This window comes from Leucoraja erinacea, chromosome 1, assembly GCF_028641065.1.
Source record: "Leucoraja erinacea ecotype New England chromosome 1, Leri_hhj_1, whole genome shotgun sequence".
NCBI classification, from domain to species: Eukaryota; Metazoa; Chordata; class Chondrichthyes; order Rajiformes; family Rajidae; genus Leucoraja; species Leucoraja erinaceus.
Window position 1 is genome coordinate 154,032,491 of NC_073377.1, and position 27,821 is coordinate 154,060,311.

The 27,821-nt window shown below is 45.3% G+C and overlaps 1 protein-coding gene across 2 annotated transcripts in view; it reads right to left on the reverse strand.

Moving 5' to 3' along the window:
• The window catches only part of naf1 (nuclear assembly factor 1 homolog (S. cerevisiae)), a 177,960-nt gene that overhangs the window by 28,870 nt on the left and 121,269 nt on the right, over positions 1–27,821 (reverse strand). For both annotated transcript variants that reach the window (XM_055646057.1, XM_055646050.1), the window contains exon 7: positions 9,293–9,344. In XM_055646057.1, coding sequence (XP_055502032.1) covers positions 9,293–9,344 — 52 coding nt within the window. The remainder of the gene's footprint in view (positions 1–9,292; positions 9,345–27,821) is intronic.

The following is a 27,821-nucleotide window of genomic DNA, read 5'->3' on the forward strand; positions in this document are numbered from 1 at the left end:
AGGGGTGGGGGGGGGGGGGGGGGGGGGATGAATCAGACACCTGTTTGTGGAAGCATAAAGAACTATCACACTTGGTAGTTATATACCAAAAAGTATTCAAGGATAAAAATTGAATTTAAGAAAAACTTCACACCAGTTCAGCATGCACCCCAAAGGGGTTTTACCCCCTCACTAAAAAGATGCATACTATTCAGTACTCATTCATAAAGATTATCGAAGATACCTAACAATTTATCTGGATGGGGTAATTATGGCAGTACAAATTATAGACTAATGGGCTAATACGTGCCAAAACTGTTTTCCAAGATATTTAAACCAGCCCTGACACTTAAGGAAACATTGTCATGGCATATCTCGATGATATTTAACAATAGACAAAACCATGGAATTAGCTAATTCAGCAACATTGGCTACTAAAAACTTATTTAACCTGGGCTTTGACATACATCCAGATAAATCTACGCTGACACCATCCACAACTATGGACTATCTGGTATTCAATTAACTCAGTCCACATGTCTATAACGTTGCCAAAAGAAAAGTCAGCAGAATTGGCACAAACCTGTAACAAATTAATGGTTAACAATCAACCAACCATTCGACAAAGTGGCAAGAGTAATTGGGAATTAGTAGTAGCATTCCCAGCTACTTAACCTGGACCTTTGCATTAGAGCAAAGACGCTAGCGTTTTAAACAACATACAGGTCACTTTCACTGATCCATGAAATTGAATATTTCAGACCTATAATGATGGAAAGAGAACATTCAGCATAGTTCCAGTCCCATCATTTATCAATAACCCATATCCAGAACAGGTGGTAGATGGACTAATCTAGAATCATCACTACTACAGACACTGCACATAAAACCTAGTTGGAAATGTTGGGTGCGTTCTATGGGTTAAAAGCATATTGTTCAAAAGTGCACCATTTTGCATGTTTGTTTACAATTTGACGATATCACAGTGGTGGCCTATACTAACCACATGGGTGGGATAAAATCGATATCTTGTGACAAATTGATCAATACAATCTGGCAATGGTGTGTCGACAAACATATTTGGCTACCTACCAGGTGAGCTAAATACTGTGGCAGACATGTTAAACCCCAAAGTATTTGATGAAATTACATAGCAATATGGAACACCAGATATCGATTTCTTTGCATCCCGACTGAATCACCACGTACCGATGTATGTCGCTTGGGAACTAGACCTTGACGCAGAGGCGATGGATACATTTCCGCTGAGCTGAGGGGGGGGGGGGGGGGGGGGGGGGGGGGGGGGGGGGGGGGGGGGGGGGGTGGCGGGGAAACTAATCTCTATGTTTTCCCCCCCTTTCTGCCATGGCTCCCAGTGGTCCTTGAAACCCAGCGGACCAGATCTACTGATCCACCCTGTATCAGGCGAAAGTCACCCATGCCATGACAGAATAAGCCTACTGGGTTGCAGATTCCAAAAAGACCTTTCGATGAACCTAAGACTGTCAAATAGGACCATGGACACGACGACAGCATCTCGCCGACTTCCACCAAGGAACAATATCTCTCCAGTATAAGAAAATGGGAACATGCTGCTCAAGAACAGAAACAACCTACTAATCAACCACCATATCCATGTACCGGAGTTCCTGGCCAACCTTCACCACGATGAAGGTCTGAACTATAGCACTATCAAATGTGCTAGAAGCGCATTGTCAGCCTATCTAAGACAGGCACCAAGGGAAACAGGCCATAGGGTCTCGTCCACTGGTGGCCAAATTAATGAGAGGTACCTTCTATTCAAAAAACCCTAGACCTAGACATACCAAGATCTGGGATGTCAGCGTGTCCTGACATACCTAGGGATGGCCACCAGCCAAATCCTTTACTCTGAAACAGCTACCCTGTATACGGCCATGCTGATGGCTTAGTCTCAGCATAAGGGTCCAGTCCTTTTACCCACTGAGACTGGACAATATGGTCGTAACATCAGACCAAATAACATTCACCATTCAGGAGCTGATAAAACAGAGTAGACCAGGAATTTCAGGACTCATTATGGAATTCCGGGCATACCCACCTGACCACCATTATGTGTCATGACTCACTTTCTACAATATATCAACACAACCTAAAATTCCCGAGGGAGACAAAAAGCACAATGGGTCAGCCACAAAAAAGCCACTAGGTCAGGGTACCGAGTCAAACCATCTCTAGATGGCTCAAACAGGTATTGGGAGCTGCTGGAGTGGATACCGATATTTACACATCTCACTCCACCAGAGCAGCATCCACGTCAGCGGCTAAACAGTATGGATGTGCCATTAGACCTACCCTGGTAACAGCGGGGTGGTCCATGGAATGAACTTTTCAAACATTCTACAACAAGCCATTATAAAAAACCTGTTTCACTTGCAGAGAGAATTTTAGATGCTACAAAGTATATATAATTTAAGCCCGGGGGAGCATTAATTTCTTTGTTATTATTTTCAAATAATACCATTGTTGTTTTACAAACAGATTAATGTTTGATTACGATAACATACTTCCTCCTTTGGGATGACTTCGGCAGCGTGTCATGGACTGATACACGGTTTGAAATCACAGAGCTTTAAAATCTTCACGTAGTCACTCATGTGACTCCGAAGTAAAATAGTAAGATTAAACGAGAACTTACCAGTTTGAAGTTTGATTTGTATTTTATGAGGAGTTACGATGAGGGATTACGTGCCCTCCACTCCCACCCTCAATTATAGGGATCAACTGGTAACTTAGTTCTCCTTATCTTTACTATGTTTATTTCCATTACTGTGTTGTTTTCTGTGATTCCACACAGCTGCTTTGAAGTATGTCGCGCATGCGCGCTGGACGGGGTCTTCATGTAATCCCTCATCGTAACTCCTCATAAAATACAGATCAAACTTCAAACTGGTAAGTTCTCGTTTAATCTTACTATTTTGCACAGTAACGGAACATAAAATTTGTCAATTCTTCTATCACACCACGATAATCTTATTTTAAAAATCAATGCTTAAATAGTTCAATTTAATTTTACAATGTCATTTGCTCTACCCGCACGAATATAACGTTCCCCCAAAATGATTCTGCTTATTGGAATTGAACTAACAAAAATGATGGATTCCTGATCTATAAAAATCTTCAGAGTATGAATTCTGTGAAGATCTCTACATGAATTCCAGTGTGGTTATAAAGTATGGAAAACACAAACGCATCCACGACGTGCTTTTTGCTTAAATCCCTAAAGAGTTCCCACGACTCACGAGACACTAAGGTAAACGCATGGGCCACTACGTTCTAAAAACGAGTTTAAATGTTTCAATTTTTAACTTCAGCAGTACATTTTACACGTGGAAAAGTTTAAACATGTTTGAATTTTTCCAAGAGTACAAGTTTCACGGGTACCTGCCGTTAGCGCCACGAGTCGTTAAGTTGCGTCCACGATTTCCGACGTTCCCGCTACGTTAAATGTACATAGTTGCCACGAGTTAAATTTGTTTTAAACTCGGGGTACCTCGTGGGTCAACTCGCACCGTGAGACAGGGGTTAAACATGTATGTTTTTGGAGTTTGGGAGGAAACCAAAGATCTCGGAGAAAACACAGTCACGGGGAGAACGTACTAGCACAGTACAGACAGCACACGTAATTGGGATCGAACCCAGGTGTCCCATCACTGGACGTAGTTACCACGAGTTAAATTTGTGGCATTTGTTAAATGCTAAAAGACAGCAACTCTACCACTGCGCCGCCCCATTATGTGATTTCGTACACTGGAGAGCTTATAAGTGTGCGTGAGTCTGTGCTTGTGCATAAATCTAGCTGAGTAATCATACAGAGTGCAATACAAGAAGTATAAGCTAATTATCAACTATAAGCACACTCAAATGCCATATCAGATTTAAGATAATGAAGAATTACTGGACAAAACTTAAACCATTAATAGATTTTACTGTTAAAATGCTCTTTAGTTATTATGTACACAGAAAGACATATATAAATAAGAGAGCTGCCATAAATGCTTCACTAAGACAAGAGGTTGGTCTATCTACATAGCAAGTGTTTGACTGATATCACAAGACGTTAATCTTGATATAAAGAACCGATGGAGGAACCAAAAGCTTTCAATTTCTTCATGACCAGTTAGAGTAAGAAATTAAGATCTTAATTTTGGTTGAAACTCTGCAGACATGCAATTAAAATTAGGTTAAGAAAATTATATGTTTTATTTCAATAGTACATGACTAGATATTACATATACATTTTTGATGAGATTTAATTGAAATGATCAAAGCAATATGTAAAAAGAGGTTTAAAGTATCCATTTCATCAAGCTTGGCTGAGTAAGCTGACAGAATTTCTAGTGAACCATCAATCCCTTTTATTGTCCGATTATGAAAATGCCAAAAATACGGTGATAACAATATCAGGCCAATTTAAATGAACGCTGAGAAATGTCTTTTTTTTTCCAGAAGATAATCAATTACGTCCCAGGAAACCATAGTAACTCGGTAGCACAATATTTTATGCACCTGCCTGACTTCTATAGAAGATAGACACAAAATGCTGGAGTAACTCAGCTGGTCAGGCAGCATCTCTGAAGAAAAGGAATAGGTGACGTTTCAGGTCTCACTCCCCGACTCTCAGTCTGAAGAAGGGTCTCGACCCAAAAGGTCACCTATTCCTTTTCTCCGGAGATGCTGCCTGGCCTGCTGAATTACTCCAACATTAGGTTCTTAACCTTTCCTAAACTTATTTATTGAAATATTTTATACATTGTAAATGTACCTACCTCGACCACTTCTTTTGAAAACTCGTCCCATAGCAGCATTACCCTCTACATGGAAAAACCTGCCCTTCAGATCACCTGTAAATCTTTCTCCTCCCATCTTAAACATGTGCCCTTGGTTTTTGAATCCTCTACCCTGGGAAAAAGACTGACTATCTACCCCACCAATGCCGCTCATAATTTTATGCAGCTGAGTTGTAAGTTCAAGTTCATAAGTTATAGGTTTCAGAATTAGTCTATTCAGCCGATCGCCCACTCCCCCATTCAATCATGGCTGATCTATCTTTCCCTCTCAACTCCATTCTCCTGCCTTCTCCACATAACCCCTGACACTAGTACTAATCACAAATCTATCAATCTCGGCCTTAAAAATATCCATTGACTTGGCCTCCACAGTCTTCTGTGACAATGAACCCTCTGACCAAAGAAATTCCTCATCTCCTTCCTAAAGGAACATCGTTGAACTCTACAGCATCTGGTTCTAGACTCTCCCACTAGTAGAAACATCCTCTCCACATCCACTCTCTCTAAGCCTATCATTATTCGGTAAGTTTCAATGAGGTCCCATCTCATCCTTCCAGACTCCTGCGGGTACAGGCCCAGTGCCGACAAGTGCTCATCATATGTTAACCCAAGTATTCCCGGGATCATTCTTGTAAACCTCCTCTGGATGCTTTCCAACGCCAGCACATCCTTCCTCAGATATGGGGCCCAAAACGGCTCCCAATACTCCAAATGCAGTCTAACCAGTGCCTTAGAAAGCCTCAACATTACATCCCTGTTTTTATAATCTAGTCCCCTCAAAATAATTGTTATGGTCTGATTCCAAAGAAAGAATGGAGTTACTTGAACTTTGGCTGGAAATAGGCCGGAGGAATGCAAGATTGTAAAACCATTTAGAAAATGTAACTCAGTATTTTACTCAAATTACTACTAGGTTTATAAAACATATGAAAAAAAAAATTTCAGGAGGCATAATAGAAAATTCTTCACAGAATGATCAAAGCCTGGAATGAACTTTCAGACGGAGTAGTGAAGGCAAAATGTATGAACGAATTAGAGATATTTAGGTGCATGAAACAAAATGGGCTAGGTAGTTTAGCTTCATCTACTATGACCTTATGATGCAAGATTATTCCTGGAATCTTAATTGTTCTTCCTTTCTGATAGCAAATAACGTGTAACATCAGTTATATTTAGCATTCAGATTTTTATCAGTATTTCTGGATGTTTCAGTGTGAATGAACATATGATCTCTCCCCTTTATTGTGTATTTGGAAAAATATGTGTTTTCTTGATATATCAAGCCTCCAATGGGTGAAGATATTAAATTCCCGAATCAACACATTCAATTCCACCATCATACTGAATACTTCAAAAGTGATTACATTAGTCTGGTCACTAAAATAAATTGTGGTTACTCGTTTCCTTTTCGTTGCTCATTTCGGTTGCTTCAGGGCAATTGCGTGTTTAACGATTGCCATGTTATGTGAAATTACCAAGTTCAGTATTCCCAAAAGCAAGTCAAACATTTCCTTTGATAAGACCACTTCAATCAAACTGAGATAAAACTGGCACCTCATGAAACAAAAGAGAGATATTTCAGGGATACTAACTCTGTTCTTTCAAGGGTTGCCAAAGTATATCATAGTCATAGAGACGTAGAGTGATATAGTCCTTCAGCCCAACTTGCCCACACCAGCCAACATATCCCATCTATGGTTGTCCCATCTGCCAGCATTTGATCCATATCCCTTCACCTTAAGCCTTTGTCCTCTGGTCCTCAATTCACCTACTTTAGGCAAGAGACTCTGTGCATCTACCTGATCGATTCCTCTCATAATCTTATACACATCTATAAGATCACCCCTCATCCTCCTGCTCTCCAAGGAATTCCAGCCTATTCAACCTCTGCCTATAGCTCAGACCTTTTAGTCCTGGCAACATCCTTAAACCTTTGCTCCTTTTCCAGCTTGACAACATATTTTCTATAACACGATGCCCAAAACTGAACACAACACTCTAAATGTGGCCTCACCAATATCTTATACAACTGCAACATGACCTTCCAACTTTACTCAATACTCTGGCTGATATCTATATGCAAATCCACCTTCAAGGAACCATGTACCTGCACTCCTGGATCCCTCTGCTCTACAACACTACCCAGGCCCCTACCATTCACTCTGTAGGTCCTGCCCATGTTAGACTTCCCAAAATGTAACACCTCACAATTTTTTTGCATTAAATTCCATCAACCATTCCTCAGCCTACTTGGCCAATAAATCGTGCTGTAATTTTTCACAACCATCTTCACTATCAGCAAAACCAACCACTTACTTCATCATCTGCAAACTTGCTAATCTTGCCATGTATATTCTCATCCAAATCATTGATATAAAATGTCAGTTACGTGAAAAATATCACTTTAAAGATAATTAGTTGACATGTACCTGATTTAAAATCAAACCTGCTGAAAAAGGAGGGACTGGTGCATTCTGCCAAAAGGATTGAAAGTTTAAAAAGGTATCTTCAAATCAAAGCAACAAGTAAAACATAAATGAGATACAAAGAACTACAGATACAGGTTTACAGAAAAAAACTCAAATTGCCGGAGTAACTAATTGGGTCAGGCAGCATCCCTGGAGGACATGGTGTTTTGGGTTGAGACCCTTATGAAATATAAAACATGTTAAATTTAATAGAGTGCAGCAAAAAACTGCAAATGCTTGAAATCCGTATGAGCAATAGAAAATTCTAACGCCCATAGAAGCACTCAGCAGGTCAAGGAGCACCATTGGAAGAGAAATATAATGTCAAAGACCTTTCATCGGAACAATTTAATGCAATTTAATTTTGTTATGACTTCAGGTGCAAATTCATGAAAAAAACCCAAATTACTTAGAACTGACTGCCAGCAAGAACATAAGAAACTGGTGCAGAAGGAAGAACCACCCTCCACCGTGACCCTTGGGTTACCACAGTAGCACAGTCAGTGAACCTGCTGCCTCACCACTCCTGCAGCCCAGGATCAATCCTGATCACTGGCCTAGCCTACCTTGGACCAGAATATTGCCTCCGTGACCACATGATTCTCTTCCAGGTTCTTTCGTCCCTCCAGCATCCTAAAGATATGCAGGTCGGTGGGTTAATTGTCCAATGCAAATCATCCCTAGTGTGAAGATAAGGGGTGCAATCTGGAGCAGGATTGATGGGAATGAGGGGATAATAGATTACGAGGAAGCAAGTTAGTGTGTGGGAATGGGTTTGATCTGTGAGCCTGCATAAACTCAATAGTTTGAAATGGTCTCCTACGTCATAAGGAAAATATAGAAAATATGAGGTGTGGTATGGATGGGCCTCTTATGTCTGCTCTGTAATTCATTATGACCACGGCTGATTCAATGTTGGCTGTCAATCTCCATCTTTATTTTTTTTTGTACCCCAGAGATCTCAGGTGGCAATCATTGGTGCTACTCAAGGTGGAAATTGGCAGACATTCAATTATAAGAAAGTCAGGAGGGTATAAGGACAGAGTGGGAAAGTAATGCTGCGGCCAAGATTGAATCAGCTATGGTCTTACTGAATTACAGAGCAGACACAAGAGGCCCATCCATACACCTTGTATTTTCTGTAATTTCCTTATGACATTGGAGACCATTTCAAACCATTATGTTTATGCTGGCTCACAGAGCAAATCCATTTCTTGAATAGAGCCAATGATATCTCCTGAGATTCCTGGAGTAAAAAAAAAAATCACAGATTCATAATCTGAGGAGAAATTCCTTTTCAAGTCCATTGCACCCCCTTCAAATCTATATTCCCTAGTTCTAGATCGTAGGGGAAATAATCATTGTCAATCCCACAGATTCCAGCATTCGTCATAAAGATTACCACTCATTCTTCTATACTCAAATGAATATAGCCCGAACTTGCTCAACCTTTTTTTAATCCGCCAACCTCTTGATCCAATTGATCAACTCCTCAGACTGTCTCCAAAGCAAGCACATCCGTGCTTACATATGAAAAATAAAACAGTGTGGAGTGATCCAGGAGTAGATTTATCAATATCCTATAAAGTTGCATCAAAGCTACTTTTATGACCATATCCTTTGCAATAAAGGCCAGCAATTAATTTAGAGAGAACTTATAACTTACAACTTGGAACAAATAAAAGTAGTGCAATCGTGCACATTTGGTTCTGCTGTTTGGGTCATGTTGAAGAACTAGATGTGAATGCTATATTTCAAAACTGCTCATGCCTTTCTGGGGAATGGTACAGGCAAAATATAAGAATGAATGATAAATCCGTGGAATTCTTACTCAGACCGCCTCTCTCAGAACAGATTTACCGTGCTTACAAAAGATGTAATCGGGACAGATGGTACATAAAGTGCATCAGAGACATTTTTATTCCTCTACTTTTTGAGTCATGTACTTTATACAATGAACTGGAAATGCATCGCTCTGTAATCATGAAGGAAAACAATCAACTGGAATCAACTCACCTCAGTTGGTGGCTCTTGATCATTTCTCCACGATGCATCTGAACCTTTATCCCTGTTTAAAGAAAAAAAGAATAGTCATTAAAAATGTTGAGTGAGACTCAACTGGTCATTCTTTTAAGCATTTGTCCAATATGGGACTAAACCTAAATAAAGAAAGGTTTATTTTTAATAAAGTCCACATCCAAATCTGAAGAAATCTATGGACTTTACAGTAAAAGTCACATTTCTAAAACGTAGCGATTGTTATGAGGTAGTTAAAGATATGATCCGGAAAACAATTTTTACTGAGATTTCTGAGAATGCACATTTTTCTACCATAAAAGCTGTTAAAGAGTTCACAATTCCTTTAGACGTTACTTGTTGAATAGGGAATACAGTCTTGGTGGCTGTGCATAAAAACAAAAACACAACTGCAATAAACCAAAGGCCTGTTCCCATGCTGGAAGATTAAACTAAACTCCTTTGGGAACATATTTTTTAAGCACCTCAATTCTCTATTAATATCTGATGAAATATTAATTCTAAGAAATACTTTAATATAAAAATATTTGCTTGTAATGAAGATATTATACATGCACAATAATACATGTTGACAATGGACATTTGCATTCATCTTTATTTCTAAGCATCTCTGGGTGAAGTTTTAGTTTTAGACAAAGAAAAGTTACAAACCCAAGATTTGCATGAAAACAAATTTGCTGTCTATGAAACTTAGGAACACAAAATGGCTGCAAAACCATCTTATTTATATTATAGTCCATGAATTTCAAAGATGAAGGGAACAAAAGCCATTATTACACAACATTTTCAATCAGTATGACTGCTTTGCAGAATCATTATGATTATAGTACTAAAGGAAATCAACTGGTCCATCATATTTAAGGAACTGCACATGCTTGAAAATCTAAGTAAGAGAGACCGGTAGGCGGCGCGGCTCTGGCCAGTCCGTGTTTTAATTATTTTTTTTGTCTGTGTTTTTATGTAGTGCAAATGTTGGGTGTGTGTGTGGGGGGATGGGGGTGGGGTGGGAGGGGGGGGGAAACTTTTGAATCTCTCCCTGCACTGGAGACCCTACCTTTTCTCGTCGGGTCTCAGTCGGGTTCAGTGCAACGAGGTAGGGAAGAAGCCGGGACTAAGAGGCGAACTCACCGTGGGGGGGGGAAACTTTTGAATCTCTCCCTGACACTGGAGCGACCTCCAGTTGTCGTTGGGGCCGCACGAGGAAGAAGAAGCCGGGGACTCTGGTGCCGACGACTCACCGTTGCCGCAGCTGGCCAAGACCGGAAGGGTGGACAAAAGGAGCCTGCTATTACACAACATTTGCTGCTGCAATCAGCCGCTGACTGCTTGATGCAGAATCTGCTATGCTTATAGTACCGGGAGCCCGCGGATCCCTGGAGGGAGACCGCTTTGGGGCTCCATCCCGCCGTATTTAAGAAGAGCTCCTGGAGCGGGCCCTGCACACTGCTTGAAAATCTTTGCGAGCGTACCGGGGCTCCAAACCAAGCCCGGAGAAACTCAACGGCCATGAGGCAGGGGGCTTTGACTTTGACTCTGGATCGGGGGGGGGAAAGTAGGCAACGTTTTGGATCGATCACCCTTCTTCAGACATCATGGCTGTGTTGTCATTTGTACATAAGAGCTGCAGTTCTGTTTCTCTCACAATCCTGTCTCTCTCTCTTGACTAAGGTAGACCTGGAGAAACCCTTGCAGAAAAATGGAGCGAAGGAAATCAACTTTTGGATCGAAACCCCTCTTCAGACATCGGCTGTGTGGTCAGTTATAAGAAAGTAGTTTCTCTCATTGTTTTCCCCAAACCCTTGCTTTTCTTTTGCTATGGTTTTATAGAAAGTAGCTATGTCATTTTTGATAGAAATGTCAGTTGCAATAGATAGACTTGGAAGGCCGCTTGGTGCGTGCACAAAATTAGTAGTACAGCAGCAATATACCACACCACCCATTTTTCTATCCCTTATCTATTTACAAACTTGTCTAATGTCTCCTTAACTACATCTAAATCGTTTATTTCACCAATTACCCCAAGGCGGTACAACATTCTTACTATTCTTACTATGCATCCATCCACAAACAAATGGGCAACAGAATAAAAATATATTGACATTGCTTATTTATTATTTTCTCTTCAGGGCAAAGTTGTGTTTTCATGCATGGGGTCACAGCTTCCCAAGTGCTGCTGCCCCAGGATGATACAAAAGTAGAATTGGTTTGCCAATGTTCACCAGGCTGATTAGCATTACGTCACTAGTGCCAGTTAAAAGCTCTTTATGAACTTCAGTGAAAAATGAAGTCAATGTATTTAGTTTAGTTTTAGTTTAGAGATACAGCGTGGAAACAGGCACTTCGGCCCACCAGGTTTGTGCGGACCAGAGATCCCCTATCCACCACACACTTGGGACAATTTATATCTTTGCCAAACCAAATAATCTACAAACCTGTTCGTCTTGGAGTGTAGGGGGAAACTGGAGATCCCGGAGAAAACCCACGCAGGTCATGGGGAGAACGTACAACCTCCGCACATATAAACACCAGTAGTCAGGATCGAACCTGGGTCCCTGGCGCCGTAAGGCAGCAACTCCACCACTGCATCACTGCACCACCGTGCCGTCGTGGATGAGAGGTGATTTTATAGAGATGTACAAAATCATGACAGGAATAGATTGGGTAGATGAACAGAGTCTCTTGCCCAGAGTAGGTGAATCGAGAACCGGAAGACATAGGTTTAAGGTGAAAGGGAAAAGATTTAATTGGAATCTGAGGAGTAATGTTTTCACACAAAGGGTGGTGGGTGTATGGAACAAGCTGCCAGAGGAGGCAGTTGAGGCAGAGACTATCCCAATATTTAAGAAACAAGTGCATGGATAGATCACGTTTGGAGAGCCCAAATGGGCTAAAGGCGGGCAGGTTGGACGAGTGTAGCTGAGACATGTTGATCAGTGTCGCAAGTTGGGCTGAAGGACCTGTTCGCACGCCGCATCACTCTTTGACTAAATAACATCTGGTCCAGGTCAATGTCACCTGTTCCTTTCCTTTCTCCCGCCTTGTCACCCATTACTGTACCCCATCCAACCACCCCACCCATCCAACCTCCCCACCACCCCCACCCCCTACCACCACAATGTATTCACATGATCCTCCTGGGTTGATGGAACAAAAACATATCCCATTATCACCTAGAGTTTTGACTGTGAGGACAGTTAAAGTCTGGTCAGAGGAAGCGGACTCCACACTTCAGCAGCGTTTTGGAAACACTGACTGGAGGGCGTTTGCAGCCCAGGCCACCCTTGTCTCCCACACGGACATTGATTCCTACACATCCTCTGTTCTGGACTTTATAAACTCCACCATCAATAGTGTCACCTCCCTCAAACGGGTGACCATATTCCCGAATCAGAAGCCATGGATGAACAGCGGTCAGGCTACTGCTGAAAGCACGGGACACCTCTTTTAGGTCAGGCGATGCTCGAGCCTACAGTTCATCCAGGGCTAACCTGAAGAGGGGCATCAAGAAGGCCAAGCACTGCCATAAGCTCATGATTGAGGAGCACTTCAACGACAACTCCGACCCCCAACGCATGTGGCAAGGCATCCAGGCCATCACGGACTATAGACCCACCAACACCACCCCCACATCCAGCGACGCCTCCTTCCTTGAGGAGCTTAACCACTTCTATGGCCGCTTCGACAGGGACAATCTAGAGACAGCCATCAAGGCTGTGCTCCCTGCTGATCACCAACCCCTCACACTCACCCCCTACGACGTGTACGTGGCACTGAGTAGGACTAATGCACGTAAGGCTGCTTGCCCTGACGGCATCCCCGGGCGCGTCCTCAGGGCCTGTGCTGCGCAGCTGACAGACGTCTGGACTGACATCTTCAACCTGTCACTTGCCCAAGCAGTTGTCCCCACGTGCCTTAAAACCACTTCCATCGTACTAGTGCCAAAACACTCCACTGCGGCAAGCCTCAACGACTTCCGCCCAGTTGCACTTACCCCCATCATCACCAAGTGCTTCGAGAGGCTGGTCCTGGCACACCTCAAAGGCTGCCTACCCCCCACATTGGATCCCTATCAGTTTGCCTACCGCAAGAATAGGAGTACGGAGGATGCCATCTCAACGGCACTTCACTCCGCCCTCTCCCACCTCGACAACAGAGACACTTACGTAAGAATGCTGTGCATCGATTACAGCTCAGCATTTAACACCATTATACCCTCTAAACTGATCACCAAACTCGGTAACCTGGGCATCGACCCCTCCCTCTGCAACTGGATACTGGACTTTCTAACCAACAGACCCCAGTCTGTTAGGTTAGACAAGCACACCTCTTCAACCTCTGAAAACCGGCGTTCCACAGGGCTGTGTGCTGAGCCCCCTCCTCTACTCCCTCTTCACCTATGACTGCACACCTGTACATATAACCATATAACAATTACAGCACGGAAACAGGCCATCTCGACCCTTCTAGTCTGTGCCGAACACGTATTCTCCCCTAGTCCCATAGGTGCACAACCTTTTATCCGAAAGCCTTGGGACCAGACACTTGTCGGATTTCGGACATTTTCGGATTTCCGAATGGAAGATTTTTAGCGTAGATTAGGTAGGTAGCGCGGGCGGTTTGAAAAGTCTGGAGCGGCTGCCTCCTCCCCGGAGACCGGGGCATCATTGTAAATCATTGCATAAATGTTAGTCAGTTAGTTTGGAGGGATTTTATGTGGTGGGGTGGGTGGGTGAAGGGGTAAACTTTAATTCTTAGTCCCCTACCTGGTCGGCGACTCCCAACATCGCGGAGCTGGGGGCTCCGTCCGGCCGCGGGCGGCGCCGGTTGTAGCTCCGACCCCGGCAACTCCACCCCTGGCTGCGCGGCGCTCCAAATCCAGCGCCGCCCGCAGCCCCCAGCCCCCAGCTCCGCGAACGTTGGGAGAAGGCGGCCTCCGCGCCCTGGAGCTTACCGCACAGCGACCCGGTAAGGCATTGCCCGCTTCCCGCTGGTATCCCAGCGCTGCGACGCAGCCGACTCCCAACATTTGCGGAGCTGGGGTGGGGGGCGTCCGGCCGCGGGCGGCGCTGGATTTGGAGCGCCTCGCAGCCAGGGGTAGAGTTGCCGGGGTCGGAGCTACAACCGGCGCCGCCCGCCGCAGCCCCAGCTGGGAGTTTGCGCTCATCGATTCAGCGCTGCGCTGCGGAGCTTACTGCACGGCGACCCGGTAAGGCATTGACCGCTCCCCCGCCTCTCCGACCAGGTAGGGGACTAAGAATTAAGGTTTACCCCTTCAACCCCCCCCCCCCTTCACATAAAAGTCCTCCAAACTAACTGACTAACATTTAAGCAATGATTTACAGATGTTTAAGTGTCTCCCCGGTCTCTGGGGAGGAGGCAGCCACTACAGTAGTACAGACCTGGGTTGACCGTGGGTCGTTTCGGGTCAAGTTTGGCGCCAAACGCAGATTTGGTGCGCAGACGACATCCTGGAAAAAATGGCCGGTTTTCGGAGTTTTTCGGTTTCCGGAACACCGGATAAAAGGTTGTGCACCTGGGTACCTGCGCTCAGACCATAACCCTCCATTCCTTTCCCGTCCATATAACTATTTAATTTATTTTTAAATGATAAAAACGAACCTGCCTCCACCACCTTCACTGGAAACTCATTCCACACAGCCACCACTCTCTGAGTAAAGAAGTTCCCCCTCATGTTATCCCTAAACTTCTGTCCCTTAATTCTCAAGTCATGTCCCCTTGTTTGAATCTTCCCTACTCTCAGTGGGAAAAGCTTATCCACGTCAACTATGTCTATCCCTCTCATCATTTTAAAGACCTCTATCAAGTCCCCCCCCTTAACCTTCTGCGCTCCAAAGAATAAAGCCCTAACTTGATCAACCTTTCTCTGTAACTTAGTTGCTGAAACCCAGGCAACATTCTAGTAAATCTCCTCTGTACTCTCTCTATTTTGTTGACATCCTTCCTATAATTAGGCGACCAAAATTGTACACCATACTCCAGAATTGGCCTCAACAATGCATTGTACAATTTTAACATTACATCCCAACTTCTATGCTCAATGCTCTGATTTATAAAGGCCAAAGATGGTACTAACACCATCATCAAGTATGCAGATGATACAACGGTGATTGGCCTCATCAGCAACAACGATGAGTCGGCCTTTAGGGAGGAGGTCCAGCACCTAGCAGCATGGTGCACTGACAACAACCTGGCCCTTAACTCCAAGGTGCTCATTGTAGACTTCAGGAAGTCTAGGGACGGCACGCACACCCCCATCCACATCAATGGGACGGAGGTGGAACGTGTTTCCAGCTTCAGGTTCCTGGGGGTCAACATCTCCGATGACCTCTCTTGGACCCACAATACCTCAACTCTGATCAAGAAGTCTCACCAGCGTCTCTTCTTCCTGAGGAGACTGAAGAAGGTCCATCTGTCTCTTCAGATCCTGGTGAACTTCTACCACAGCACCATCAAGAGCATCCTTACCAACTGTATCACAGTATGGTATGGCAACTGCTCTGTCTCCGATCGGAAAGCACTGCAGAGGGTGGTGAAAATTGCCCAACGCATCACCGGTTCCTCGCTCCCCTCCATTGAGTCTGTCCAAAGCAAGCGTTGTCTGCGGAGGGTGCTCAGCATCGCCAAGGACTGCTCTCACCCCAACCATGGACTATTTACCCTCCTACCATCCGGGAGGCGCTACAGGTCTCTTCGTTGCCGGACCAGCAGGTCCAGGAACAGCTTCTTCCCTGCGGCTGTCACTCTACTCAACAATGTACCTCGGTGACTGCAAATCACCCCCTCCCCCCCCGGACACTCCTCCCACAGGAAAAACACTATGTCTGTATACATGTAAAAATATTTATTTATTAAAATCATATTCTATGTCGCTCTTCCAGGGAGATGCTAACTGCATTTTGTTGTCTCTGTACTGTACACTGAGAATGATAATTAAAGTTGAATCTGAATCTGAGTTTATTTTGATGACAAATCTATGGACAGCTTCTATTTACAGTATACATTTTAGCATGGTGCTTAACTTGGTTGGCATTATAATTCAAAATAGCTAGATCAACCGCAGCAGGGAATGGAATGTGAAATACCTCCATATTTACTCTATTTAATAAAGTTATAATAGCTCCTACTTTTTAATGATATAAACCTAAAAAGAATCAACCAAGCATGATCTATCACATTTCTGATTCATCTTTTCTATGATTTCATTTAAGATTAATAACAAGTTCCTTCATTTTAGTATTTTCCCATTTACAATGTGCCAAACAGTCTTTTAAAAACACATTTATGAAAATATAGAAAAGGCTCACGTCTGCTTCAACTCTTCGAGTATTGAAAGCCAGTTATTCCTACCTTTGATCACTTTTCATCAAATTAAGCAAATTCATCTATCTATCTTCTATATATCTATAAAACTCTGGGGCGATCCGACCGACTGCCAACCGGCGCCCTACCTGCCTTTCGATTCGTGCCCGATACTCGCAGATGCCCAATCGGAATGGCCGATGCTCGCAGATGTCCAATCGGAATGGATTCATTTGCATGTACGGCTGCCGGCTGCATTTCATCCTTTGATTCATTGCCACGCCCAACCCAGACGCTCAATCTCCGAGATATTTTCCATTTCGGTAGAGATTTCGCTTTTCTTTCTAAGTATCCGCTCCTCATTTCATTTCGTCGTGTTGAAGTACACGTTTTTAATCAAATCCTTCTCCCCCCCCCCCCCCACCCACCCCCCCAAGTATTTCAAAAATAAACAGGCTTCTCCATTTACATGTCAGCTTCCAACACACTTCGAAACAAAGTTGCAAGACAGGAACACTGAACTTTTCACTGCTGCAGCAGGCAGGGTAGGTGCCATTGGATTTTTTTTTTAAATCCACTGCTGAGGGAGGCAGGGCAGTGCTGGAATCTTACTTTTGGGAACGGCTTCAGTTCCATTGGAGGAGACGGGTGCATGGTGGAATATTGGTTTGGGGGATCACACCATTGGGGGAGCAGACCCAACGGGTCTGCACTTGGTCTAGTTAATATATAAAACTCTCGTGCCATCCGACTGGCTGCCGTCCGGCTGCCTATCTGCCTTTTGATTCGTTCCATCGTGTGATGTCACAATGCCCAATGCTCGCAGATGTCCAATCGGAATGGCCGATGCTCGCAGATGTCCAATCGGAATGGATCCATTTACATGTACGGCTGCCGGCTGCATTTCTTCCTTTGATTCCTTGCCACGCCGAATCCAGACGCACAATCGCCGAGATCTTTTCCATTTCGGTAGAGATTTCACTTTTCTTTCTAAGTATCCGCTCCTCATTACATTTCGTCATGTTTAAGTACACGTTTTTAATCAAATCCTTCCCCCCCCCCACCCCCCAATATTTCAACAATAAACTGGCTTCTCACCCATAGGAGCAGCCATTTGGGTAGATATTTAACTTTTCATTCCAACTATCCACTCCTCATTAGATTTCGTTATGTTATCCCCCCCCCCCAACCTCACTCATTTTCTTTCCTCCTGCTGGGCCAGCGACCATAAAGGCTGCTGGCGCCCACATCTCGCCTCAAAGACGCCATTTAAAACCATCCGCACTGCTCATTCCTGAGCCGCTTGAGTTGGAGGACCACGTCTCCCGTGGGGGCTACGGGTAGGGAATGGCTGCGTTGGGGGAGCAGACCCAACGGGTCTGCCCTTGGTCTAGTTAATAAATAAAACTCGTGCCATCCGACCGGCTGCCGTCCGGCTGCCTTTCTGCCTTTTGATTCGTTTCCATCGTGTGATGTCACAATGCCCAATGCTCGCAGATGTCCAATCACAATGCCCAATGCTCGCAGATGTCCAATCGGAATGGATCCATTTACATGTATGGCTGCCGGCTGCATTTCTTCCTTTGATTCACTGCAACTCCGAAACCAGATGCAGAATCGCCGACATCTTTTCCATTTCGGTAGAGATTTCACTTTTCTTTCCAAGTATCCGCTCCTCATTATATTTCGTCGTGTTTAAGTACACGTTTTTAATCAAATTCTTCCCCCCCCCCCCCCCCCCCCCCCCCCCACCCCAATATTTCAAAAAATAAACTGGCTTCTCACCCATAGAAGCAGCACCAGCCCCAGCCCCTGATGAACGTTCCATCGTGTGATGTCACAATGCCCAATGCTCAAATACATTGTTGCCATAGAGGGAGTACAAAGAAGGTTCACCAGACTGATTCCTGGGATGTCAGGACTTTCAAATGAAGAAAGACTGGATAGACTCGGCTTGTACTCGCTAGATTTTAGAAGATTGAGCGGGGATCTTATAGAAACTTACAAAATTCTTAAGGGGTTGGACAGGCTAGATGCAGGAATATTGTTCCAGATGTTGGGGAACACCAGTACAAGGGGTCACTGTTTAAGGATAAGGGGTAACTCTTTTAGGACCGAGATGAGAAAAACATTTTTCACACAGAGAATGGTGAATCTCTGTAATTCACTGGCACAGAAGGTAGTTGAGGCCAGTTCATTGGCTATATTTAAGAGGGAGTTAGATGTGGCCCTTGTGGCTAAAGGGATAAGAGGGTATGGAGAGAAGGCAGGTACAGGATACCGAGTTGGATGATCAGCCATGACCATATTGAATGGTGGCGCAGGCTCAAAGGGCCGAATGGCCTACTCCTGCACTTAATTTCAATGTTTCTATGTTTCCCTCTCCTCACCCCACTCCCTTTCCCACCCATCCCTCTCTCCCCCACCCCCCTTCCACCTCTACCCCACCCCTTCCCGCTCTCCCCCCCCTGCCCCCTTCCCCTCCCTCTTCCACCACTCCCCCTACCCGTCCCTCCCCCCTACTCTTCCACTTCTCTCCCCTTACCCCACCCCTCTCCCTCCCCCACCCCTCTCTCTTCCCCTCCCTTCCCCTCTCTCCACCACCCCTTCCTCCTACCCCTCTGTTTCCTCTTCACCACTCCCCCGTCCCTCTTCCACCACCCCGACCCCGCTACCACTCTCTACCCCTCCCTCCCTACTCTTCCACTTCTCTCTCCCCCCTCTCCTCTCCCCTCCTCCCTCCCTCCCCATCCCTCTCCATCCCTCTCCCCCCCCCACCCGTTCCCTCTCTCCCCCCCCCCGCCTCCCTCTCCCCCCCGCTCCCTCTTCCATCACTCCCCCTACCCTTCTCCTCCTCCCTCCCCACTCTTTTCACTTCTCTCCCCCCTTCCCCCCTCCACTCTCCCTCCCCACCCCCTCCCTCCCCCCCACCCCTCCTCCCCCTCCCCCCTCCCTCCCCCACATCTCTCTCACCATCCCCCCTCTCTCTCACCCCCTATCCCGCTCTCTCCTTTCTCTCCCAAATCGGTCCCGTTTCCCCCCTCCTCCTCTCCCCCTCCCTCCCCTCTTCTCACCCCCCCTCCTCCCCCCTCCCCCTTCCCCTCTGTCCCTCTTCCACCACTCCCCCTACCCCCTCCCTCCCCCCCTCTTCCACTTCTCTCCCCCCCTTACCCCACCCCTCTCCCCCTCCCCCACCCCTCTCTCTTCCTCTCCCCTTCCCCTCTCTCTCCCCCACCCCTTCCTCCTACCCCTCTGTTCCACCACTCACTCCCCCGTCCCTCTTCCACCACTCCCCGCTACCACTCTACCCCTCTCCCCTCCCTCCCTCCCCACTTTTCCACTTCTCTCCTCCTCTCTCTCTCCCTCCTCTCTCCTCTCCCCGGTTCCCTCTCCCCATCCCTTTCCCCCACCCATCCCTCTCTCCCCCCCCCCTTCCCTCCCTCTCCACCCCTCCCCACCCCCTTCCCTCTATCCCTCTGTCCCCTCTTCCATCACTCCCCCTACCCCTCTCCTCCTCCATCCCCGCCTTTCCCCTCTCTCCCCCCCCACCCCCTCTCCCCCCTCCCACCCTCTCCCCCCCCCCCTCCCCCACATCTCTCTCACCATCCCCTCTCTCACCCCCTACCCCGCTCTCCTTTCTCTCCCAAATCGGTCCCGTTTCCTCCACCTCCTCACCCCTCCATCCCCTCTTCTCACCCCCCCTGTGTGTTTGGGGGGTGGTTAATGTGTGTGTGATGCCGCAGCAAACGCCGTTGGGGAAACAGACCCAACGGGTCTGCACTTGGTCTAGTTACATTTAAAGCTAATATTGAACAACAAAGAACTATTTTCAAATGTTATTGGTCCAGGAAATATTGCAAACTGAATTAACTTACAATTGTTGCCTATTGCTATTAATTTCACTCCTCATTAATGTGGCAGCATCCGGATCTTTGCAAATTAATATAATTTGAGACGTTTGAGTGTTAGGACAGTCATGTTTGTGTAATGAAGTGGGCAACCTCAAGATATTTTGAAGTACCAATGCTTGCATTAACGTTTATGAAAAAAGCACTTCAGCACTTCTAAGGAAAGAACTGATGAATTATTCACTTTCATGAAACTTCTAGACGTTAAAAATAAAATGAATATTCAATTATTGCAAAGTACCTCCAAAGTTTGAATTCGTTACATTTTCATGGTCAATGCTATTTCTTAGAATTCTTCGCGTTTTCCATCTCAAAACCCCAATGTCCAACACAATTTGTTAATATGGCTAGAGGCACAATAGATTTTAGGCATTGGAATCTGGAGCAAAAACAAACTGTGAGAAGAACTCATTGGCTTAAGCAGCATCTATGGAGGGACAATCGACAACTTTGGGTTGAAACCCTGCAGCAGGACTAAGAGCGTAGAGGGTAGATAGCCATTATATAGGAATGAGAGGGAAAGGTGGGGCATGATGGGTTGATGGAGCCAGGGACTTTGGGAGGGGAGAGGAGGGAGCTTGGGAAGAGAGTTGGTGGGAAGTACAGAGATGGTAGATGATAGGTGGAATCAGATAAGAGAGGGATGATGAGCAATGGAATCAGGTGGGAGAAGATTTTGAGTCTTGGTAATTGGGGGGAGGGAGTGGTGAAAATGGAAGACAGAACATAGGAGGGAGTGGTAAAGGAACACAAGGTGGGGGTGGGGGGGAATTAATTTACCTGAAAATGGAAAATTCAACGTCCATTCCATTGGGTTGCAGCCTACCCAAGTGGTGTTATGGATGAACGATTCACAATTCTCAAAAAAATTAAATCCTCCTTATACTATACAATCGGCTGCTACATATACAGTCAAGAATTATAAAGCCATTTAATTGGCACCTCCTAAATCTGGGTTGAGCGTTGCACTTTTTTTTTTGATATTTATGTTTAGGAATGAATGGGAGAAATCTGGGAGGTTTGCATGGAATTATATCACAGGAGTTCATAATTTAAGAAAACAGAACAAGCAAGAAAAACATCTCTAGCTCTAAAGCATAACATTCAGTTCATCAATTCCAGGAGGAATGCAGAGCCCTTTGTTATAAATGCAGTAAATGTGAACTACTGCAATTCTAAGTTTCGAGCCTCCCAGCAACACCATCAAGAGATGCATAGTGAATTAAAGATCGCATTTCAAACATGCAGAGGCTTCTATGCACCCACAAGAAGTAGTTTAGTGGGGTCCTTGAAGTTTACAGGGACTTGTTTATAGACTCAACATTATATATTATTTTCCTCACATTGAAAATGCAGTTCTGAGGCATAGCTCCTGGTTCCATGTACGGACAACATTGCTATGGAAGCTCCAATGTGCACTGAATGCGCTGTTGTGGCACTGAATCTTTAATGCCCACAAATGACTAACATCTAGCCCAGTCCTAGACCAAGATACTTCTGCATTAATGTTTTTTTGGCCCAGTGGGTTACCTCAAACATTCTGTAGTCTGGAAAAGCTTAACAGTTCAGCACCAAAATATTATTGTTTATATTATCCACTTGAGTCGAGTTTACACCTTCAACAGGTAACATTTATAAATCTGGATGAGCAAGGACATTCCTGTTATCACAAGGTCGGATGGGGAGATTTTCACTGATCATTGAAAATTAATTTGCTTTCTGTTCTATTCTGACATGAAGGAATGAGTTACTGATTACAGAAGAACCTGGACAAAATTCTTGAGCAGATAAACGGCATATAACATTCACAAATGACAGACAATGACAATGAGTCAAGGAAGACTCTCTCTAACTTCTACAGGTGCACAGTAGAGAGCATGCTGACCGGTTGCATCGTGGCTTGGTTCGGCAATTTGAGTGCCCTGGAGAGGAAAAGACTACAAAAAGTAGTAAACACTGCCCAGTCCATCATCGGCTCTGACCTTCCTTCCATCGAGGGGATTTATCGCAGTCGCTGCCTCAAAAAGGCTGGCAGTATCATCAAAGACCCACACCATTCTGGCCACACACTCATCTCCCTGCTACCTTCAGGTAGAAGGTACAGGAGTCTGAAGACTGCAACAACCAGGTTCAGGAATAACTACTTCCCCACAGCCATCAGGCTATTAAACCTGGCTCGGACAAAACTCTGATTATTAATAACCACTTTCTGCTATTTGCACTTTATCAGTTTATTTATTCATGTGTGTATATATTTATATCGTGGTATATGGACACATTTATCTGTTTTGTAGTAAATGCCTACTATTTTCTGTGTGGTTAAGCAAAGCAAGAATTTCATTGTCCTATACAGGGACACATGACAATAAACTTACTTGAACTTGAACATCTCTGACAAGAGAAGCAAAAGGAACTGCAGATGCTGGTTTACAATACAATCAAAGCACTAAAGGGGGGGGGGGGGGGGGGGGGGGGGGGGGGGGGGGGGGGGGGGGAGAGAGTGGGCGGGGGTATTACTAAAATTGAAGAATTCAAAGTTTATATACTTTGGTTGTAAGCTACCCCTGTGCCGTTACTCCTGCTTGTGTGTATTCTCGCTCTGGTAATGGAGGAGGTCCAAGCCAAAAAGGTCAGTATGGGAATGGAAAGGGGAGTTAAAATCAGTCTGAAGAAGGGTTTTGGCCCGAAAAGTTGCCTCTTTCCTTCGCTCCATAGATGCTGCTGCTCCTGCTGAGTTTCTCCAGCACTTTTGTCTACCTTCGATTTACCAGCATCTTCAGTTCTTTCTTAAATAAAATGGTTACCTACTGGGAGATCCAGCACGCCCAGGACCAAGCGTAGGTGTTTGGGAAAATGGTCACCAAGTCTGAGCTTGGTCTCGCCGATGTGAAGGAGATCACATCAGGAGCATCAAAAGCAGTAGTTGAGGTTACAGGAGGTGCATGTGAAGCTCTGTCTCACCTGGAAGGGCTGCTGGGTTCCTGGATGGATGCGAAAGAGGAGGTGAAAGGACAGGTGTCACATTACCTGCATTACGAGGGAAATGTGTTTGGAATGGGGCGATTTCAGTTGGAAGGAATGAGTGGAGGAAGGAGTTGCGGAAGGAGTGGTCTCTATGGAAAGTGGAAAGGGGTTGGTGATGGGAAGATATGACTGGTGGCACGATCACGTTAAAAGTGATGGAAATTATGTGTTGAATGCTGATGCTCATGGATTGAAAGGTAAGGACCAGGAGAACTCTATCCTTGTTCTGTCTGGGGGTAGGTGGAGAAAGAACAGAACTGTGGGACACAAAAGAGACACAGGTGAATGGTTCATCTATAACAGCATGGAACAAACTCTCAGATGCATTCTCATAGCATCCTCCTCACAGTTCACACAGCTGGGTGGCAGTGTGAACTGTGAGGAGGATGCTATGAGAATGCAGGGTGACTTGGACAGGTTGGGGGAGTGGGGCACATGCATGGCAGATTAAGTTTAATGCGGATAAATGTGAGGTTATCCACTTTGGTAGCAAAAACAGGTAGACAGATTACTATCTAAATGGCGTCAATTTGGGAAAAGGGGAAGTACAACGGGATCTGGGGGTCCTTGTATATCAGTCAATGAAAGTAGGCATGCAGTTTTGGGTCGGGACCCTTCTTTAGTGGGTTTCCATGGATGTCAGTCTATAATCTGTCCCCTGTGAAGGAGAGAGGAAAGTTATTGGAGTTAGACCAAGTGAATCTGAGGGCAGGCTGGAAATTAGTGGTAAAATTGATGAAATCAACGTTCTGTATGGATGCAGGAGGTCGCCCCGATGCAGTAGTCAATGGAGCAAAGAAAGAGTTGGGGGATGGTGCCAGTCCACCTTTGGAACAAGGACTGATTAATGTAACACAAGGACAGACATGTCTGACGTCCAAGCGGGTGCCCAGGACTACATTTTTAACTTGAGTCAAAAGAGAAGTTGTTGACAATGTGGACAAGTTCCGCCAGGTGGTGAGTGTGTCACTAGAGGAGATATGATCAGGTCTCTGAATGGGGGATCCTCAAATAACAGTGCCAGCAATCTCCTTGGGTACTGTCACAGAGAAGACACTTAATTGGTCCAACCACATCAAGTTCAAAGATGACAAAAGTCAGAAGCTAAGCATTCCACAAATCACTTCCTGAAACTTTTTTTTACAGTAACTGTAAATTTTATTAAATACTTGCTCACTTGCCAGGATGAGAGCAATGCAAACAGAATTTAAAAGGTTTGACAACATCCAGGACCATGCAATCCATGAGACTGATACCCTATCCATCATCTAAAACGCACACTGAAGTCTGAAGAAGGGTATCGACCCAAAACAGAGTCTGAAGAAAGGTCTCAACCCGAAAGGTCACCCATTCCTTCTGTTCAGAGATGCTGTCTGTCCCGCTGAGTTACTCCAGCATTTTGTGTCTATCTTCTGTTTAAACCAGCAGTTCATTCCTACACATAAAATGCACACTTCCTCCATTAAAATCACGAGCATGGCTACAGAATGATCTGCAACAACTCACCAAGGGTTCTTCAGCAAACCTTTCCAAGTTCAAAATCTCTGCCATTAAGATGGGCAACAGGCCCATGAGTACACTACCACTAGCAAGACTCCAAATTGCACATGATTTGAATCTGATTACTCACCATCTAACTGGGTATAATATTTTTGCCATATAGTAAATGCAATGGTTGCTAGGAACAAATCCTCTAGTAATGTTTTACACAGCCTAAATAAAAGAGTTTAAATCATGCAGTAAGTTATATTACAATTGTTCATTGTGCTAAAGAAAACAAAAAAAATGTTATCCTATTGGTATATTATTGCCATGCTGACCAGGATATAGTGAAAAACATTGTGTGCTGTGCAGTCAAATCTATATACTTAAAGGTGTGTGTGTGTGTGTGTGTGTGTGTGTGTGTGTGTGTGTGTGTGTGTGTGTGTGTGTGTGTGTGTGTGTGTGTGTGTGTGTGTGTGTGTGTGTGTGTGTGTGTGTGTGTGTGGTGTGTGTGCGCTCGCGTGTGCGCGTGTGTGCGTGTGTGCGTGTGTGTGTGTGATCACATCTCAAAAAAAAGGACGGGCTAACGGTAAAATATTTACATATTCCGGTAGAGATTTTTCCCGTGGAGCCCGAAATGGCCTTATCTGAAAATCTGACAAAACTTTGAATTTAAACACGACTGTCTTTCACTGATGACGTCACAATGGGTCTCGGTACAAACTGTTGAATTTAAACCTTCTCCCTCCGCTGCTGCCCTTCTTCCTCGTGACGTCTCCCTCTCCCCTCCCCCCCCCCCCCATTATTCAAGACTCTGCCCCCCCCTCTCTCCAAAAGACGCAGAAAGAACAGCAAGTCGGGCCCCCCGCTCCCCGAGTCCACATCCCCGCCTCTCTGCCCTCTCTGAGGGAACGGGACCGAGCTGTCGGGTCCTCTCTCCCTGCCCTCCCTCCCTCTCTGTTGCCCCTCCTCTCTCTGTCCCCCCCCCTCTCTCTGCCCCCCTCTCTCTCTCTGCCCCCCTCCCTCTCTCTCCCCTCCCTCTCCCTCTCTAGCCATGCCTGCGAGTAGCGGGCTATGCGTGTGGATAGGGTGGGAGATGGGGGGGGGGGGGGGGGGGTAAAAGGAGCGAATTAATAATATTAATATAATATCAAGAGGGGTGGTTAGTGTGCGTATGTGAGGGGGGGGGTAGTGTTTTGCGACAATGCAAAATACAAAGTGCTCGAGGAACTCAGGCAGCATCCATGGAGGAAATGGACCGATGACATTTTGGACGGGACCATTCTCAAGACCGTGCCTGTCCATTCCCTCCGCAGATGTTGTTCCTCCAGAACTTTGAGTTTTTGCCCAAGATTTCAGCATCATCAATTCCATGTGTCTTCAGTTGTGATACACACTGGGAAAGCAGATTATCTGAAATTGTTTCATTCAACGTCGTCCCAAAGACCATAATAGGCCAAGTTGGAAGATGGAAAAAATAAATATGTCAAGGTGGTAGAAAAACGGAAGATGCCAAAGTCATAGTGCAATGGAGAACAAAAAAGACCATACTTTGAGTCGGAGATAGGCATAAAATGCTGGAGTGACTCAGCGGGACAGGCAGCAGAAAATGTCTGTGCTGCCTGTCCCACTGAGTTAAGGGCCTGTCCCACCAGCTTGTGATTGCATGCGTCTAGTGCGACCAAACAGAAGCGGAGTTTGCGCTAAGTCCGCGTTAATTACGCACAAAGTTTGCGCAAAGTTCACGCGTGACGTAATTTACATCAAACTCACCAATCAGCTGGGCAGGAGGCGGGCCGACTGAATTTGGACGTCGCACACGTCGGGCAGTGACGTCATTGCGCAACGCCACGCGCTAGGCGTACGCCATCAAGACGCTGCGTACGACATCAAGACACTGCATACGACGTCGAGACGCTGCGTACGGCCTCAATGCGCCTGCGGGCCGACAGGCCATTGGCGCGCGGAATTTTCGGACAGTGCAAGATTTTTGGGAGCCCTACACGATGTCGGGACCAGCCCCGCACAACTCCATACGCCTCCGCCGATCAAAGTGGGACAAGCCCTGCGAGGCCATAGGCCTCAAGCGAGCCACGTTTGGTCACGCTAGACGCATGCTATCGCATGCTGGTGGGACAGGTCCTTTAGTCTAGCATTTTGTGTCTATCTTCGGTTAAAACCAGCACCTGCAGTTCCTTCCTACACATGCTTTGAGTCGGGTCAGCTTGAGCATTAGGGTGAATGTTCAGCTGCCTTCAGGGGCAAATTTGAAATTGTCCATCTGGAACATGGGACTGAAGCTATACCTCTGCCACAATACCAGAGAAATGTGATTGCACAGACAGACAAAAACATGCAATACATCTAGGCTATTTGCTTTCTTGAGTGAATGTCTGGCTGATTTATTCATTTTGAACAGATAAACATTTCCAGTTATCAGTACATTTCAATTTTGATGATGTCATTAATTTGCATCATTAACTTTCTCTCTGCGCAATTATTTATGTAGCTGGAAAGTGTTTCAGGCATTTTCTGCTTTAATTTCAAGTTTCCATCATTCACAGTTTTTTTTGGTTTCTGCTTTTCAAAATATGGTGAGACTTTTTTTATCTTCACCATCTTTTTCTACTGTGTTTCAGACCAATCTCTCTTCAGGTTTAGTTTAGTTTAGAGATCAGCATGGAAACAGGCCCTTCAGCCCACCAAATTCACCTTGATCAACTATCACCCGTACACAAGTTCTATGCTATCCCACTTTCACATTCTACTCACTA